The 19,628-nt window shown below is 40.5% G+C and overlaps 1 protein-coding gene across 2 annotated transcripts in view; it reads right to left on the bottom strand.

Annotated features, from left to right (window-relative positions):
* TFE3 (transcription factor binding to IGHM enhancer 3) overlaps positions 1–19,628 on the bottom strand; it is a 650,077-nt gene that overhangs the window by 124,469 nt on the left and 505,980 nt on the right. For both annotated transcript variants that reach the window (XM_044080401.1, XM_044080402.1), the window contains exon 9: positions 7,625–7,772. In XM_044080401.1, the coding sequence (XP_043936336.1) occupies positions 7,625–7,772 (148 nt within the window). The remainder of the gene's footprint in view (positions 1–7,624; positions 7,773–19,628) is intronic.

The raw sequence follows: 19,628 nt of genomic DNA, 5'->3' as shown, positions 1-19,628 counted from the left end.
GAGAGAGGCATTACACAATACAATAAAAAACAAAGGTAAAGAAGTGAACATTAAGAACGAACCTAAAGTAATATTGCCTATACATATACAGCAATTATGCAGTACAATAAAGGAAACGGGTAACTTAGAGATATAAAGTTAAGTTACTAACATTAAAAACTAACATTCAATACACAAATTTCAAAAACAAAATAATGTAAACACGTTGCATATTTTAACTGCTAATGATGATATTGAGTTAGCAAATGCCAACAAAAAAATGAAATCTTTTCATACAATATAATAAAATGAGCATGAAAAGTCATGCAATAAACAAAAATCAGAAAAGGCAGACATTTTTAAATCAAATGGCTATGTAACAGCATTTTTAGAGGATTTGGAGTAAACTTTTTTCACAATAAATCAGTTATTTTTTTTTACTGGCTTTAACCCTTTCCTTTAACATGGAATTCAATTTTCATCCATCCATTATGTGAAAAAATATATTTTATTATTCTTTTAATCTCTTCTAGTCCTGAACACTTTTTCATAATGGAAAACAATAAATTCCTGTACCCTGTTCCTTCCTGTTGAAGTATTTGTCGTGCCTTTTGATTTTTACTCTATTCCCGACTTAATCGTTCAGGAAATTCACATTCATACTCTATGCTTTCTGTGGAGTCTGCATGTTGGGTAGCGTTCAAAAGATATTCGTGCGTAAATGGGCATGCCTTTGTTGAAGGTTGGGAGTCGAGCTGGCACCTCGGCGTTTCGTAAAAATCTACTGCCAATCATTAGTGGACCACAGTTCCGCTGTGGCGACCCCTTACCGGGAAAAAGCCTAAAGACCAACAACAACAACTCTATGCTTTCTTCAAATGACACTTGAAATAGCCCTTGTATCAGATTTTCATTCCCTGAATCTTCTCCACTCTGTTTATAGATCATTAACTTTATGTCTGTTGCATAGCTCTTAAGCACTTTCCTCCAGAATCGGGGACAAATCTAAAAATACTTGGGAACAATCAGAGATGCTTTTTTAAAACATTAGTACTATTAACATGAGACATTGACAGAATAACAGCATATGAACTAACATGCATTTTCTGAAGTAAAAAGAGTATTATTACTGATTATTGTATCTATCATCTTTTCTCTCTAAATCACCAGTTTTAGTAGGGATTAGGTGAGAAAGAGCTAAATTAAGAGCCAAAATCAGAGATAGTCAAGCATTATGGTCTGTTAACAGAGTAAGTGGGACAACCCAATTAAACATTTTTCAACCACAACCTAAGGCAAGAACTATTCGTCTTAAGACAGAGCAGATTTCATGTCAGTGAACTCCATACATTACTATTGCTTATGACCTCACACTTTTTTTATATGGTTCCTATATTAGTACTAGTCTAACTACCCTTGTGGGCCATTTTAAGCTTAGCCAATTACCCCATATAAGAATCAAACCCCTGCACTCTGTGTTTGCAAGGTAAACACCTTGGCCACTATGCCAGCCTCCCAACCCTCTGGAAGTGATGCCCGTTTCTATGCATTTTGCTTAACTAATGCTTGAACTTATACATGACAATGTGTTATTTTTCTTGACTGCATTCCTCAACCTCTTAGAGCAAGAAATCTGGACAAAGCCATATATAAAACTGGGACAAAGGCCCAAAAATAGGGACATTTTTTAAATATTGCTCTTACAAACTTAGAAATTTGATAGAAAGAATAGTTGTGTAAAATCTTACCATAACCATAGATTTCCTTCTCTTCCATGTTGCAGCATTCTTGGTGTGAGATTCTCCACCTCAGGTGACCTGAACATCGGCTCCTATACAAAAGCTTAAGCCTGGTTGCTGGAGGTACGTGGGATGTCTCATGCAGGGCCATAAACCAGAGACCTTAAATATGATGTCTACATGCACAGACCTCAGAACTTAATTGCCCATTTGGACAGTTAGCTAGTATGAGCCAAATGATGTCCACAAAAAGTGTGAAGTGCCATTTACTGATTAGTCTGAACATAGTCTAGGTGGTGCTCCAGGGTACTTCTTAGACAGACCAATTGGAAAGAGTGGGTGTAGGTGGGGGGGATACTGCAACATGGAAGAGAAGGACATCTATGGTTATGGTAAGATTTTACACAACTATTCTATGTCTTTCTAGTCTCATGTTGCAGTAGTCTTAGTGTGAGAGAGTGCCACACATTAGGAAGAAGGAAGGGTGGAGGTAGAGGTAGTTGATTCCAGAAAGCCCTGTAGGATTGCACTATCAAACCCTGCTCTGGCTCTGGAGATGTGGCCCAATTTGCAGTGTCTGGTGAAGGTATGTCTAGAGGACCAGGTCGCCACCTCCAGAATGGAGGCTGTGTCTAGGCCTTTGAAGAAGGCATTGGAGGATGCTACGGCCCTGTAGAGTGAGCCCTTACCCCCTGAAGTAGGTCCTTGCCATGGCAGGAGTAACAGAAGTGGATAGTTTTCTTGATCCAGCAGGAAATGGTTTGTTTGGAGACTGCCTTGCCCAGGGTCCTGGGGTGGAAGGAGTACCCTCTCACTGTCATTAGTGGAAGAGGGGAAGAAGGTGTGCAGGTGAATGGACTGGTTTAAAGACAGTTTGTTGACCACCTTGGGCATTAAAGAAGGGTTGGTGCACAGGGTCACCCTGTCCTTGTAGAAAATAGTGTAGGGTGGACAAGACATGAAAGCTTGTAACTCTGACACCTTTCTAGCACAGGTAAGGTCCACCAGTGGAACAGTTTTCCAAGTGCACATTTGGAGAGTTGCAGAGCTGCCTGGCTCAAATGGAGCCAGTGTGAGTTTTTCTAGGATAAAGTTTAGGTCCCAAGGTGGTGGGACCAGTTTTCTTGGTGGTCTGATGTGCAAGACCTCTTTCAGGAACAATTTTACATGTACCCTGGATAGCAGAGAGGGGACTAGGGTAAGCAGGTAGAGATTGCAGGTAGGTGGACTTTCACTAAAAAGTATGAAAGGCCAGCCTTGATAAGTTCAAAGACATAAGTTAGGACTAGAGGAACATCCACTAGAAAGGGATCCCTATGCTGTTTGAGACACCATTTGGAGAATCTTCCCCATTTTGAAATGTAGGATCTCCTGGTAGTAGGTTTCCTGGCCTCCTCAGGACGAAAAGCATGTCCTCATAGTGGTGTCTGAAGGGAATTAAAAGTTTATCACGCATTGAGTTAGGCATAGCATCTGCAGGTGAGGATGAATAAGTATTCCTTTCTACTGTGTGATTAGGTCCACTTTGTGGGGTAACTTGTGGTGATTGCCCTTGGCAATAGACAGAAGTAGGGGAAATCAATGCTGCCTTGGCCAGTAGGGAGTCACCAGCAAGATTTTTGGTTTGTTCTTCCTGATCTTCAGAAGGAACTCTGGAATGAGAGGGAAGGGGGGTGCATATAGAAACTGCCCCTTCCATGAAATGTTGAAGGCGTCTACCCTCCAGGCTAGTGGGGAGTGGTCCTTGGTGCAGAATATTTTCAATTGTGTGTTCTGGGGGGAGGCAAACAAATCTACTTGAGGTGTGCCCCACTGATGGACAATGTTTAGAAAAACTTGCCTGTTCAACATCCACAATTGTGACGTGGAGAAGATGATCTGCTGGAACATCTGCCTGTTGGTTGTCTTGGGATGGCATGCAGGTTGTCTGCAGGCATAAGTTGTTTCTGGAGGCTAGGTCCCAAATCTGTATTGCTATCCTGCACAGGAGATAGGACTTGGTCCCTCCTTGCTTAATGAGGTACCCCTCCATGCTTATTGAGTACCACATGACTGTACTGTTGTCTATGAAGATTTGGATTGGGGTAAAGGCTTTTAGGGCCAAAAGAACTGCTGTCATCTCCCTCACACTGATGTATTTTTTCTGGAGGGCAGGATGCCGGTTCTCCTGTACCTTGAGACCCTTCATGGTAGCTCCCCAGCCCAGGTCTGATGCATCTGTATGCATGTGTTGAGCTGGTGTGGGTGGGGTGGAGTGGAAAGCCTGGGTTCAATTGAATTTGTTGTATCCACCATTTCAATTCTACATTGAGGCAGGGTAAGAGTGGGATCTGAAATTCTACAGGGTGTTTGTGTTGGGACCACACAATCTTCAGATACCACTGCAGTTTTCTCATATGCATCCTGGCTAAAGGCAGCATAGGAATGGTGGCTGCCATAAGACCTAGAACCCGTAGGAATTGTCTTGCTGATAGTTGTTGTACCTGGATCAGATCCTGGAAGTGGGCAGTAAGGGAGAGAACTTTGTCTTGAGGGAGGAATGCCCCCAACAGGTCTGTTCTGATCCTGTATCCCAGGAAGATTTTGTCCTGCTGTGGGGTTAGGGATGACTTGGGGAGGTTGAAGGTGAACCCCAAGCCTTGTAGCAGGAATATGGTGAACTGCAGGTGTTTTTTTAGGGTATCATTTTTCCTGCAAGAATGAGGATGTCGTCTAGATATGGATAAATCTGAATGCCTTTGGTTCTGCAATAGGCTATTGCTGGGGCCAGTCATTTTGTGAATACCCTGGGTGCAGTAGATAAACCAAAGGGCAAGGCTGTAAATTGAAAATGAGAACAGGGCCCAGTAAAACATAAGTACTTTCTGTGAGAGGGTTTTATAGGGATGTGGAGGTAGGCCTCCTTGAGATCTAGTGTGGCCATGAATGCCTAGGCTGGCAGTAGTGGAAGAAGGGTCTGAAGGGATAACATTCTGAAGGATGGAACTCTTAGGAAGAAGTTTAAAAAGGACAGATCCAGAACTGGCCTTCAAGGGTTGTCCTTTTTTGGTACAAAAAATAACCTTGAGTAAAAACCTTTTCCTTCTTGCCCTGGGGGGACAGGTTCTATAGTTTCATGGTTCAAAAGATCCTTTAGGATCTGGTGAATAAGGTGTAGTTGATTCTTGGGTGGGAATGGTATACCCCTTGCAGGGGGTCTTTCTTTCCAAGACAGGAAAATCCCTCTTCTACTATTGCCAGGACCCAGCAGTCTGTGGGGGTAATTCTCCAAAAGGGTAGGCAGTGTGAGAGTTGGGCTGACAAGGGGAGGTGGGCAAGGCAGCCACGAGTTGTTGGAGCCATTTCTGTCATGAAAGGGCTTTGGGTAGGTTGAGAGAAAACTGGTCTGAAAGTGGTTTGTCTCTTGGCTCCTTTCCTATGTCTAGAAGAGGAAGTAGTAGTAGAGGAGGGGGTCCTCCTGACAAAAGTAGTCTTTGCTGGGTGATTCCTACAGTATTTAGGAATGGGAGACACCAGAAGGTGTTTAATATTCTGGAGCTCATTGCTTTTTTCCTAAAGGTTTTTAAAGAGTTCTGCAGCTGTTTCCCAAACAGGAGGTTGTGGTCAAGAGAGGAATCAAGAATTTTGGACTTAAAAGTCTTGTGTCAGGGGTTGAAGGCGAAGCCAAGAATATCTGCGTAATACTGATGATCTTGCAGAGGCCTCTCCTGCATCATAACTGCATCTAATTGAATGTCTGGCCACTTGAGAAGCCAGGGACAGTTTTGATGCTACTTCTGTCTTGTTAGGGCAGTCAGGCAAGGAGGACAAGAGATTAGAGGCCTGGGATTCTAAGTCCAAGGCATATTTTACCACACGAGTTTGGTAGTTGATGGCTGTGAAGGCTAGGGTGGAGGAGGTACACACTTTCTTGCCTATCCTGTCCATATTCTTACTGTTCTTGTCAGTAGGTAAAAGGAACGATAAGGGTATTAATCTTGACTGCTTGTCAGAGGATACAGCAATCACTGCTGCGTCTGCCAAGGGGGGTTTCACCAGGAATTTCTGTTCATTGGGCACCTTGTAGAAACAGTCAGGTCTCTGAAGGGCAGGTGGCTGTGAATCAGGATTTTTGATGCTGAAGAAAATGCATCAAGATAAGTGGGTAGAAGTAGTGGGATGGGAGATGGAGATTCTACTTGTAGTAATTCAAAATATCTCTTTTGATTTTTGGTCATTTGGGAAGTATCCCATTTGAAATATTCTTTCATTTTGGTAATGGTCTCCCCAAAGGTGATGCCTTCTGGGGGACAGTCCCCTTCAATGGATTCCTCATCAGGTGAATAGTATTCCAGTGGAGAAACAATCTGTGATGAGTAAGTAATTGACTCATCTGATGATGAGGAGTAAACTTCCTCTTCTTCTTCTCCTGCATGAGAAGTGGGAAGATGGACTGAAGTAGCTGAGGCAGGTCAAGGGCTCAGAACAGGAATGGGGGAGGGTGAAAAGGCCGGGGCCTAAGGGCCATGAAGGCTTGCATCAAGGATTTAGTGAAGAATTGCCAGTCAAGTAATCCCCTCAGGCAAAGGAGACAGATACTTACTTTTCTGTTTTCTTTTCAAAGCAGCAATTGTGGGAGAAGGCCTAGTGTCAGAGGCCTTTGTTGGAACTGAGGCTTCAGGTTGTGGTATCCCAGTCGGGCATCCAGCAAGGTCTGGGTCCCCCTTGACATCTGCAGAAACCAACATCTGAGCTATCTCCATGGACGTGCTGGCCATTACTTCTGAAGCAGCTTCCTCGAGGGGAGTCGACGAAGTAGAAGGCTCTAATGGAAGTCCTTCAACTCCTAAATCGGAAGTTGGCAGGGTGTCTTATGATGGAGGGGCAGTAGTAGTAGGCCATGACAACTTGGCCTTTTTGCGTGGAGGCTCTGCTGGGGCAGCCAACTATGGATCCATCCTAAGCACTAATTTCTTTAGCCTCTGGTTTTCTAAGTAAAGATTAAGGGTGGTCAAATGGCTTCTGAGTGTCTTAGGGACGAATGACTGGCAAATTGAACAAGAGGTATGTTCTCAGCCTAAGCAAAATATGCAACAGTTGTGCGAGACTTTATGCAGAATCTGATGCCTGCAACAGCATTTATCATTCTTAGCGGACATCGGCTAAAAGGGTAGGACAGCAAACCAAGCTCAAGCAAAAGTAAAAAATGAAATACCCAACGGGGTACTTAGCTTTAGACGTCTTGATAATAGAGGAGTGATGCGATCGATCTGATGTTCGACTGCGGCTGAAAAGTTCTGAGGTCTGTGTGTGCAGATGTCACATTTAAGATCCCTGGTTTATGGCCCTGCGTCTGACGTCCCACTCACCTAAAGCAACCAGGCTTAAAGTTTTGTATAGGAGCCAACATTCAGATCGCTTGAGGTGGAGAATCCCACACAAAGAGTACTGCAACATGGGAATAGAATGAATTTTCTGCAGGGTATGAAGTCTGAAACACAAATGTATCTGATTATTTTCTAACTTCAGTCTTTAATGATTTCCTACTAATTTGCCAGAAAACTACAATTTTATGAAAAATGGACCAGAAAATATAAGGCAAAATCTGGACATTTTGTGAAAATCTGTACAGATGAGAAGTATGATGTACAATACTACACTGCAGCCTTTAAAAGAGTTCAGGACACTGACAATCCACATAATTTTTTTCAGATGCCTTTTGACACTGATCTTGAAGCATGTATCTGTCTTAAAAGTAATACAACCCCTCTCCCACCCCATAAGCTACTTCTAAACAAGATAAGAACCTTTTATTTGGAGTTTACACAAGCACAGACTTGTATATGCTGACGGTATTACAGCAGACAGCAGCATGTAAAAGCTATAAAGAGGAAAATGAAAGCATAATCACTGACAGAGGGTCATACCTGTATTCGCAGCAGTAAACTTCTATTAATGTGTTCTAGTCTCTTTTGTCTGAGCTCCAGCTCTTTGGCACGATGCTGTTCCTTCTGTAGTCTCCGGATGTAGTCCACAGAAGCCTTCAGGATTGTACCTTTGTTCCACCTCATCTCCCTGGAAGAGAAAGTATGAAGACTTATACAGCACTAAACCTATAAAATGGAACTCTTCCCTCACTAGGCAAAAATATAAATGCAATTGTTTTGCTCTGTTTGTGACAGTGGCTGAACAGCTCTGCTGCTAACTTTGGCTTGCCAGCAACTAGAGTTCTTCTATTTGTACTGCCTGCAATGTGGCTAAGAAAAAGTGTCTCATTCCACTGAACTGGTGGTTGGGGTGAGCAGAATACAGCATCTATACACAGTTTGCCCTGCCATTAGAAACAGCTATCACCACATTTGGGGGCCAAAGAGTCACAGGTGGCTGAGTCATGTAGACAATCACTACATGGAGGTAGGTGGATGCTTCCATCTTTGTCCAGGTTGTTTCCATAAGTAATGGGAAAACAACAGGCAGTCTACTTTCACCTCAAAACTTGTTCCCCAGGTAGAGCAGCTGATACCATCTATAAATGTCTATTAAGGACTCTCACCCCCTCTACCTGTATTTACGGCCTGTCAGTTGTTACATTCTAACTTCCTTCATGTAATCCATTTCATCTATTGAGTAGGGGATATACAGAGGGAAGGAGAGGAACTACATGGAGAACTGATAGCAGAAATAGTGCAGCATACTAGACAGTATATCTGAAGAAGAACCTCTGTTGCTTACCTCCCCAGTGACCAGAGGCCACAGCATGTGATTCCCTTTGGGGTTAAACATACCACTGTGGTTCATCTCTCTGTGTGGTGTGACAGGGTGTGTAATGTTATGAAGAGATGGGCATGTGGCATAGGCCGGACTATCTCTCTGAACTGATGTAGAGAGCTGGAGTGAACTTGAATGAGTACAGACAGCTAACAATCAAGCTGGAAAACATTCAGGTAATAAAGCCCAAAAGGTCTGCATCAGCAAATAAGCAAAGTAATCAATTATTCCAGAAGGTTGAAAAGCTGAAGACAAGACGTAAACTGGGTGACTGATGGGTGAAAATGTCAAGTAAAAAATTTAAAACAATATAATTTAGTGACCTTTATATACCTCTCAACCTCTTAGTGCAAGAAATTGGGACAAAGAATAAAATAAAGGGGGACAAATGCCCTAAAACAGGGATACATTTTAAATATTTCTCTTATAAATTTAGGAAGTTGCCAAAACCACATGATTTGTGTTAGCATGCATTTTCTGAACATTATGAAGTCTGAAACTCAGATATATGTCATTATTTAGTGACTTTAATCTTCAGTGATTTGCCAGAAAAAAAAACACACATTTTTTGAGGAACAGATCAAAATATAAGACAAAAATCTGGATTTTCTGTGAAAATCTGGACAGTTGAGCTTTATATTGCACTAATGACATACATCATCTTTTAAAAACAGCTGAACATTTCTGAACAGCTCCTCAAAAACTCATATTTTACTTTATTTTTATTTTACATTTGTTTACTGGGAAAGTCCGACTGGACACATGCCCTTTTTCAGCTGAGGCCTGGGGAGAAAAGCTCCACATGTAACAGACAGTAACATAAAATAACATTTATACAAAAGAGAAAATCAAACTGATTACATAACGATTGTATAAGACCTGTCATTAATACAATAACATATTTACAATAATAGAGGAATTAGATGCAATTAGACAGTCACAGTTCTAGATTGAGGAGTAAAGATCAGTTGGGCATATGTTAGTAAGAGAAGTAGGGATTATACTTTTGCTACACAGTTCACATGTTTAAAACCATTTCCGCAAGTTGTTATTAAGGACATCCAAGTGTATTATCAAGCTGACACAGCCAATTTAGTATTGTTAGTGAGAGTATAGATGTGGTCAATAAAATCCTTAAGTTAAAAGTAGACTATAAACAGAAGTGCTCTTCCTTGCATTGAAAGGAGAAAATGGAGCACATTAAAATCTTATTTCCAGAATGTCAGGGATCGAGGAGGTGTGAACGTAAGAAGGAATGGAAGGGCCATATGTAAAAAATGGAAGATTCAAGTCTAACTTGTTCCTGGTGTACGGTTGGACTTTAGAACAACCTGCCAGTGAATGTGGTGTAATGCAGATCAGCAGGTGACTTTAGGCAGCTTGGGATAGGTGAATTATGGAGCACAGAAGAAAGGACAGAGCTAGTGACAAAAACTGGATCATCTTGTCAGACACCGATCTTCTCCTGTTTATCAGTTTAAATACTTGTTTACACTACTTCTACCTGAAGTTACAAGACAGTGACCAACATCATAACTAGTAAAAGGCTGTGACGTCACATCATGGGATCATCATCATTTTTGGTAGTAAGTAAACTATAGAAGCAGATAAACTCAGATTTCTAATGGGAACGGCCACAAACACATGAAGTCAAGCAGATAAGTACGGCATTGCGTAAAAGAAAGAGCAGCTTTGTACAGAGCTGATTCCTATGTAATAGAAAGAGCAGCTGTGTACACTCTGTACAGGAAATAAAACATAACCAGTGCCCAGTCACCTTTGGATATGTCTGGAGCTCTTTTTAAATTGTGTACAAATTAAACACTGACAAAGTACAAAAGGATGTAATGTGCAATTTGCAATACAAGCTGCTACGTAACTGCTCTCTGGAAAGGGTACTAAACTGTAAATATGCAACCGATACCTTATGAGTACAGGTTATTGAAACAAACTATCCAACCATGAGGAAAACAGGACAGCAGAGATAAAATCAAAATGTTCAAATATATTACAGAGACTGACAGAGTTCAAAAAGGCAGTATGTGTAAGAAAGCAAACTGCATTATGAACAAAAGGCTGCAATTGGAAGATTACTCAAGTAGGTTTAAGAAGCATTTTTTCCCCATCAGTGTTACTTTTGCATGTTACAGCCTGCCAAAAAAGTATTTAACAACTGTGGCCAAAGCATTGGCCAGACATGCAAATGACTTGAAAACGAAAATCATAAACCAAACACAAATTAGTTAAAAGTGGCAGCATTTTGTAGCGTGGGTACAAGGTAGATTACACAGTGGCACTTTTGAATACTTTTATGCAAAATAGGGATAACTAACAAAACTCAAAAAATGTTGGCCAAATACAGGTTTGAATACTTATGTTTAATACAGAACTTGAAAAACATTTTAGCAAGATAATAAACTAATAGAATGTAGGCTATTTGTTATCCATCTGAAATGAAATGATCCAGCTCAAGGTCTAGTATCTGATTATATATAACCACAAATCTAAAAATAACTGCTGCTGCTGCTGAGAGCTGAAAGAGAAAATGATTACTGCCATACTTGTGACTTCATTTGTAATATGTTTTTCAGCAGCACTCACTGGACTCATACATTCAACACTCAGCTGGAAATTATAGTCTTCCTATCTAAAGGCAATGCCACAGATGATTTATCTGACTGACCATTCATAGCTACAGACTATTTCAAATTGGTGATGCAAAGGGCAAAAGCATTTCTGCCTTTGGTATGGAGTTGATGCACACACAAACAGTATCTTGTTAGTACAGTGTTATAAAACAATATGTAGCATGCATGCCTTGCCTCTCACAGCTCTTCTCTGCTATTGTAAATGGAATAGTATGAGCACAGCAGCATCTGCTTCTGTTAGTGCCTTTACAGAAATGGCTTACTTTGGAGACGTGCAGCACATTCCCTACAAACTGCTACTGACTATTTCAGCTTTGATTTTTGCACTGATTTAGTTTCTACTGCTAATTTCACCACACTGCTTCCAGAATATATTCCTCTTGCTCTTTACTACTGTTATGCATATTTCCAAAATGCACTTGTACTTGCTCAAAACAGCTAGAATCTATTAAAACTTCCAAGGGTGCTTGGGTTCTTGTGGCCATATCAAGTCACCTTCCTTACAGATGGTATGGCACCATTTTGTATTTATGTCTGACATTGTCATAATACACATCTTACCTTTAAAAACTGTGACAGACCTATCAACTCCATCTGTCAAATGTTACTTAGGGTAACAACAACATAAGGCAGATGTCCTTTACTATTCATTAAGAATATTAAAATGTTGGATCAAGGTGATTTCTCTTATTGATTTATATCAGAAGAATCCTTTTATTAATATTTGAAAATTATTGTGGAAAATAGTGAAATACTGGAGCTGTATTTAAAATTTCTATTTTCAGACCTTTGTATATACTGTACATAGTTTGTTCTTCTTCATTTATTATACTATATACAATGTAATTAATTTGAACATATGTTACTTGTTTATTAGAAAATTAAAAAAAATTGATGAAAAAATTATATTAAAATGGTTAATCCTAACCACAGTATAACATCAATAACATTGTAATACTTTATATTTTACATTTACACTTTAGTTTTCTATGTCCCAATTCCAGTGGCAAATTGGAAACACAAATCTATACAATTTAATGTATGTTTTGCCAGGGATTTCATTCACCCAATACTGTCTAGTTGCATCTCACTCTTACAGTGACCCCATGAATTGCCAATGCCATGTATATAGTCTAGTAAGCAAATGGGGTTAGAAGTAGATTGCCAAGCCTTTCTTCCATATCACTCACACACACACACACACACACACACACACACACACACACACAAAACTATGGACAACTTAAAGTCACCAGTACACCTACTGCACATCCTTGGGATACGACAGAAAACCAGAGTATCAACAGAAAACCAATGCAAACAGAGGGAGGATATGCATAACACTTTACTATGAGGCAACAATGCCACTCACTGCATCAATGTGTTGCCATGACCTTACTAAGAGGCAACAATGCCACTCACTGTACCAATGTGCTGCCATGACATTACTATGAGGCAACGGTGCCACTCACTGCATCAATGTTTTTCCATGACTTTACTTTGAGACAGCAATGACACTCACTGCATCAATGTATTGCCATGGCATTACTATGAGGCAACAATGCCACTCCCTGCGCCAATGTGCTGCCATGACCTTACTATGATGCAACGATACCACTCGCTGCATCAGTGTGTTGCTATGACCTTACTATGAGGCAGCAATGCCACTCGCTGCATCAATGTGTTGCCATGACCTTACTATGAGCCAGCAATGCTACTCGCTGCATCAATGTGTTGCCATGACTTTACTATGAAGCAGCAATGCCACTCGCTGCATCACTTTGTTGCCATTACTTTACTATAGGGCAACAATGCCACTCGCTGTACCAATGTGCTGCCATGACCTTATTATGATTCAACAATGCCATTCACTGCACCAATGTGCTGTCATGACCTTATTATGAGGCAACAATGCCATTCGCTGCACCAATGTGCTGACATGACCTTACTATGAGGCAACAATGCCACTCACTGCATCAATCTGTTACCATGACTTTACTATGAGGCAGCAGTGCAACTCGCTGCATCAATGTGTTGTCATGGCATTACTATGACGCAACAGTGCCACTCACTGCATCAATGTGTTGCCTTGACAAGGGTTTCCTCCTTGTCTAACGATTAGGTCATAAGGCTTAAAGGATCACAAACATGCACTGGTGACCTCTCTAGCAAAAAAAAGGCCAGACTTCTTATCCTGAAAACTATCTGCAAAGTTATACCAAGTAACTTGGTAGGACAGTATATCTATTTTTAAATTCTTTACTAGGATAGTCTAACTGAGCTCAGAAGGTCACTTTTACTTTTTTCAGCAAAGGTCTGGGAAGAAAAGTTTTAAAGGTAAAGCAACATTTTCAAAAAGTGTTATACAATGCAGTAATATAGCACTTCTAGTTCAGAGTATCAGAACAGTGCCACATATAATAGAGGCAATATTAATATACATATCTACAATATAATTTTTGTAGGATAAAAGTCCCTCATGCTTTGATTAGCAATTATTTACAAAACAGTACTGGTGTACAGAGAGCATTCTTTATAGAAATTAGTGCTGGTTTAATTTCTCCAATTCTTTTGGATTTCTAATACCATGACAGAAATCAACCAAAATGCCATGACAGGAATGTTGTTAACTAGGCTGGTGTCTGTTTGCGATGTGCATATAAGTAGTTCTCACTCAGGGCTAAATTACAGTATAAAGATATTAATACTTTTAGCCAAAAGTTAGGTACTGCATCTCGGCCTGGGATTTTCCACTTAGAAGCTTTCTTAATTTTGTTTCAATTTCTCTGGCCATTACTTCATTCTATTTCATATCATATACATTTGAACTTCTTACTATTTCTTTTACTTCTATCCATTCAGCATCTTTGTTATGTTCCACAGGGTCTTCATAGAACTTTCTCCAAAATATGTATATTCCTTCTTTTTTTTAGTGGCATTTCTATTCAATTTGCTTTGTTTCCCAATTCTCTATCAAACTTTTTTGAGTCATCGATGAACTGCTTATTTTGTACTTTTCCTTAATATTTATCTGCACATCTCCCAAGTTTTTCTGGTATATTTAGTTTATTTGCAATAGTTCAATAGTTCAGTCTGTTCTAGTATTGTGTGTTGCTTTTATCACGTCTATCTTAATAAGTATTTTTGTTGATCTGTTCCCTGTTCTATACTCTTCTAACATTGACACTTTTGTCTTAATTGCATTATAGTTTTCTTTATTCAATGCTTTCATGATAGCATTTTATTTCTTTCCTTCCTTTCCCGTATTATTATGGGTTTTTGTGGTAAGACATCTGTTAACTTAGCTGCACAGTAATGCATCCTATTTATTTTTATTATATCACATGAAGGTCTGTTAATAGTTAATTACTGCATTCATTTGTTTTATCAGACTTCTAACATTTTGTGTCTTACTGACTTTCAGTGATTCATTTCTTTCATCGATCTTAATATGTCTACCTATCTCTATTAAATCAAGCAACTCTTCCCTTAGCTCATTTTCTTCTAAGCTGAGGGCACATTCTTTGTTCTCTGTTTCCTGTGGACATTTAAGAGAAAGTTCCAGAACACCTTCCTGTGACATATTCTCTTAAGCAGCATCTTGCGTCACTTGTTGATCTTTCATATGGGAACTCATTGACCTATCACTCCACAATACTGACTGGGTCAGAGCTGCCACTGTTTTCTGCTCCTTCCCTTGCCATGCAACTTCAACTAAACTTTTGTACTGGTTTGCTACTGAAGGCTCCAGAGTATCTTCATGTGGTAAGTGATAAGGTGCTTCCTATTCCACCTGTTTCTCCTTAATTTGGGAACTTGTTCCATCATGCTGTGACGTTGCCAGAGTTGGATTTTCTACACTAAATCCTTCACTTCGTAGGTAATCCATAACTTCAGTTTCTGCTTCTTTAACTTCTCCATTACTAATCCTCTTTCTACTCACCCCCTTTGTGATCTTTTTGTTTGTATTGTGAAACTTTCCATACCTGGATGTCTTTGCCTGTATTTCTCTTCAAATATCTTTGGTGCTGCTTTTTTGTACTGATTGTTTTTTCTTTCTCTTTTGTAGAAGTATCGAACCATATTAAATCTCTTTTTCTTTCCCATGTCCATGTTTCTTCTTCAAATGCCTCTCACTCCACCTGTTTCTCCTTAATTTGGGGACTCATTGTTCCATCATGCTGTGACATAACCTATGTTATATGTTCTACACTAGACAGGTATTCCAAAACTTCAGCCTCGACTTGTTTAACTTTTAGTTGACTAATTTTCTGTTCTGTGTTCCCCCTTTGTGATCTTTTGTATTATGAAATTTTCCATATTTGGATGCCCTTTCCTCAATTTCTCGTCAAATATCTTTAGTGCTCTTCGTTTTGTGTTGATTAGTTTTGCTTTCTCTTTTGCATAAATATTGCACCACATCAGATCTCATTTTCTTTCCCATTTCCATGTTTCATTTTTATACCTTTCAAAAATCTCAGGTTTTCTTCTTTATACTTTTGAACTTCCTCTGTTGCTTCTTTTTCCAAACAGCCTAACGTTTCTTGGTCTACATAATGTTTTTCATGGATCTGTTGTATTAATAAAAACAAATTTACATTTGAAGCTTTTGACGGTTTTTCTTGTGCAAGTATTTTTATTTTCTCTAATTTCTAGCTTAATCTTTTTGAATATCTGGTATCTGAAAGTTCTGGGCTTCTTACATAACTGTAACAATACATAATTTCTCCCTTAGTCTCAATAATCCACTCTGTCATCATTATGGCTTTTTTGGCCTGTACGTTTCTGTGGTTTTTTGTGAACTACCACTTCTTTCTACTCCTGAGCCAGGCTTAATCACATTGCAGGAATGTTTCTATATCTTGAGGATTCTACACTGTCATTTTGTCCAGTCCTGGTACTCAGCACAGCTCCTCGTGGTGTCCTGCAGAGTTCTACAAGCAGCAGAGAGTGAAAGAGTGACTTTCCTGGATTTATAAGTATTTTTTCTGGCTTTCGCTCAAATTACTGCATCTCAACTGCATTTCGCTTAAAAAACAACTCTGCATATTGTTTTTACTGTACTTGTGTTGAATTTATACTGTTAGCACTTTAAAAAGTTATTTTTTGTTTAATTTAATTGTTAGGCTAACACACTCAAGTGCGCTAGCCGTTTTATAGCATTTACTGTTTGTTACTGTATCTTTTTCTCCTTTCTCTGTAAAAAAAGAAAAAAACAAAAAAATATCCTTGTTTTCCCGCTTTTCTGAACTAGACTAGTCCAGTCTTCAGATTTTGCTGATCTCTGGGCTTTGTCTTAGTTCCTGCACTATCCATATCCTTATTTGGATAAGAGGAAGCTTCTTTGTTCACCAGTGGGAGTGGGGAGCACTGAGCAACCTATTTGTCCTTAGAGGATTGGTTCCAGCCCAGCAACTTGTAGTTTATTGGCCATTTTGGGTCAATTCCTGGCTCTTTTCAACCCCCTGCTATAAAGTCCGCTTTTGCGCACTTTTTCACTTGTAAAAGACTCAGCACAGCTCCTCGTGGTGTCCTGCAGAGTTCTACAAGCAGCAGAGAGTGAAAGAGTGACTTTCCTGGATTTATAAGTATTTTTTCTGGCTTTCGCTCAAATTACTGCATCTTGACTGCATTTCGCTTAAAAAACAGCTCTGCATATTGTTTTTACTGTACTTGTGTTGAATTTATACTGTTAGCACTTTAAAAAGTTATTTTTGTTTAATTTAATTGTTAGGCTAACACACTCAAGTGCGCTAGCCATTTTATAGCATTTACTGTTTGTTACTGTATCTTTTTCTCCTTTCTCAAAAAAATATCTGTGTTTTCCCGCTTTTCTGAACTAGAATAGTCCAGTCTTCAGATTTTGATGATCTCTGGGCTTTGTCTTAGTTCCTGTGCTATCCATATCCTTATTTGGATAAGAGGAAGCTTCTTTGTTCACCAGTGGGAGTGGGGAGCACTGAGCAACCTATTTGTCCCTAGAGGATTGGTTCCAGCCCAGCAACTTGTAGTTTATTGGCCATTTTGGGTCAATTCCTGGCTTTTTTCAACCCCCTGCTATAAAGCCCGCTTTAGCGCGTTTTGGTGCGAATTAGCACGAAGTTGCTCATAGAGCAGCATAGGGCAGCACCGGTTAATCAAGTTTAAACTATTTCTGGCTCCGTAAAGTCTACTCATCAATTTTTCCCTTAGAACTGCTCTACTTGCAATCTAAACAGCCTATTCTCTAACTGTAAAGCACAGCACTTGCTCCTAAAGCATTTTTTATACAGGTAATGCACTCTTAAACAAAAGAAAGTACTTCTTTCACCTAAATTCCCTTGAGTACCCATTTCCTTATAGATCCTTTCTGACTCAGTTACACAGCAATCTTTTTCACTATTCTAGCATGTCGAAGGGTCAGTTGCTGGCAAACTCTCCTGTACAGCTGGTGAATCTGGGAATCTTGCGGCAATGTTACAATTGCCTCATGTACACAGACAACCCTCTCCTCCTCCCAACAAATACAAATATATGTGAGAGATGCAACTATATAGCCAGACTGGAGGTCCTGGTTGGTACTGGCAAGACCAGGCAGGAGGAGAAGGTAACCACGCACACCACAAACCCAGTGTCACATAGAACTATCACAACTGCAAACCAAACACATAAACACACAAAAACATACACGGAAGCGCTGATTAAAAATCTACCAAAACAACAGAGGCCTCCAAAGCAGACACCCAAGCAACCGCCACCTCAAGACATAGCACATGCAACACATAGGTCACAAAGTCAGTGTGCTAAACAGTCACAGCCCTTAAGGCCAAACAACATGCCAGACACACTTGTAATAGGTGACTCCATAGTCAGACACACCGACGTCCTGCTCACCAGACTGAACAAGGATAAGGTCACAGTAAGCTGCCTGTCGGGAGCTAGAATCCGCCACATAACACAAGCACTCAGGTCACTCCACAGCAAGTACAAATATGACTCAGTCATTGTACATGCCGGTGTGAACGACCTGAGACGTACTTCCCTGGACTACATGAAAAGAGACATAGAGGAGCTCTCTGATTATGTAGCCCAGGCCGGTATGACCCTGACCCTGAGCAGCATCTTACCCTCACCAAGAATGATGCCACAGTACAAAGACAAAATGATCAGTTTTAACAATTGGCTTAATTACTGGTGTCATTCAAAGGGGATCCAATGTCTGTCTGCTTGGGATGACATGCTCGACAAGCCACGCTGCTTCACAAGGGATGGCTTGCACCTGTCACCCCTGGGCTTCCGGATATTGGCCAAGGCTCTTGCCACCCCCCATAGTGCCTTTTTTAGGCATGGCTCAAATGACAAACCTACCTCCCTAGAAAACACAAGTGGAAAAAAAATAAGGGTAATGCTGCTCAATGCCAGAAGTCTAAACCTCAAGATGCACGTCCTCAAAGCCCTCCTCAGTATGGAGAACATCGATGTCTGTGCAGTGACTGAAACCTGGTTCAAGGCTCCTGAGAGCACCCCAGCACTATCAGGTTTTACCTCATATCATGCTTTCTGGCCCCAAAACTTGGACCGAACCACAAAAGGAGGGGGAGTATCCATATTCATCAAAGATACCCACACCTCCAGGTTAGTGGCAATGCACGAAGCATCGGAGACCATCCAGGTGCAACTAACCATAGGCAAAACTGCCCTACAGGTTGTAGCATGCTACAGACCACCATCTCAAACTCAGGAAACTCACACAGCCTTCCTGAAGACACTTGAGAGTATGAATGTCTCTCCAAATACCATCATATTGGGAGACTTCAACTACCCAAACATAGACTGGGAACATTACTCAAGCCCAAACACCCTAGCCCAAAGGTTCCTAGAATTCATAAACTCAAATGCGATGGAACAACTAGTCACCATTCCCACAAGAGGAGACAATATACTAGACCTGATCATCACAAACATGGGGACAAAATGCTCCACACCGGAAGTATATCCCTCATTGGTAAGATCAGACCATAAATTAATCTCACTGGAAATCCACATCCCGCCCCCACCCCCTGCACAAAAGACCACAGTGAAGAACTTCTCAAAAGCCAACTTCACACTTCTTAAGACTGAAGTGGTATCCTTCAAGGTCCCTGGGCCAGTGGAAACCACAACCCACACTGCTGAATCCTTTACAAATGCCTTCTATGGGCACCTTCAAGAATGCATGGATCATGCAATCCCAGATAAAACCAAGACCCATTCCCTTAAAGGCAGGTGCCCGGTCTGGTGGACCCCAGCCATAAACAAACTTTACAACAGAAGGAGGAAGCTACTACATGACAGAGCAAAATCCCTAAATGGGAAGGCATCTCTGATCAGTACTAGCAAAAAACTACGATCACTCATAAAATCATCCAAGGCCAACTTTGAAAGAAAAATCGCAAAAGACACAAAAGACAATCACAAGGCCTTCTTTAGCTATGTTAGAAACCTGGGTGGAAACTCCCAGATATGCTCAGAGTTAGTCCAAAATGACAATAAATAC

The sequence above is a fragment of the Protopterus annectens genome, chromosome 8.part0 (genome assembly GCF_019279795.1).
Source record: "Protopterus annectens isolate FY-2018-M chromosome 8.part0, PAN1.0, whole genome shotgun sequence".
NCBI lineage: Eukaryota > Metazoa > Chordata > Ceratodontiformes > Protopteridae > Protopterus > Protopterus annectens.
The sequence above is the reverse complement of the archived record's forward strand: the minus strand, read 5'-3'. Positions and strand labels throughout refer to the sequence as shown.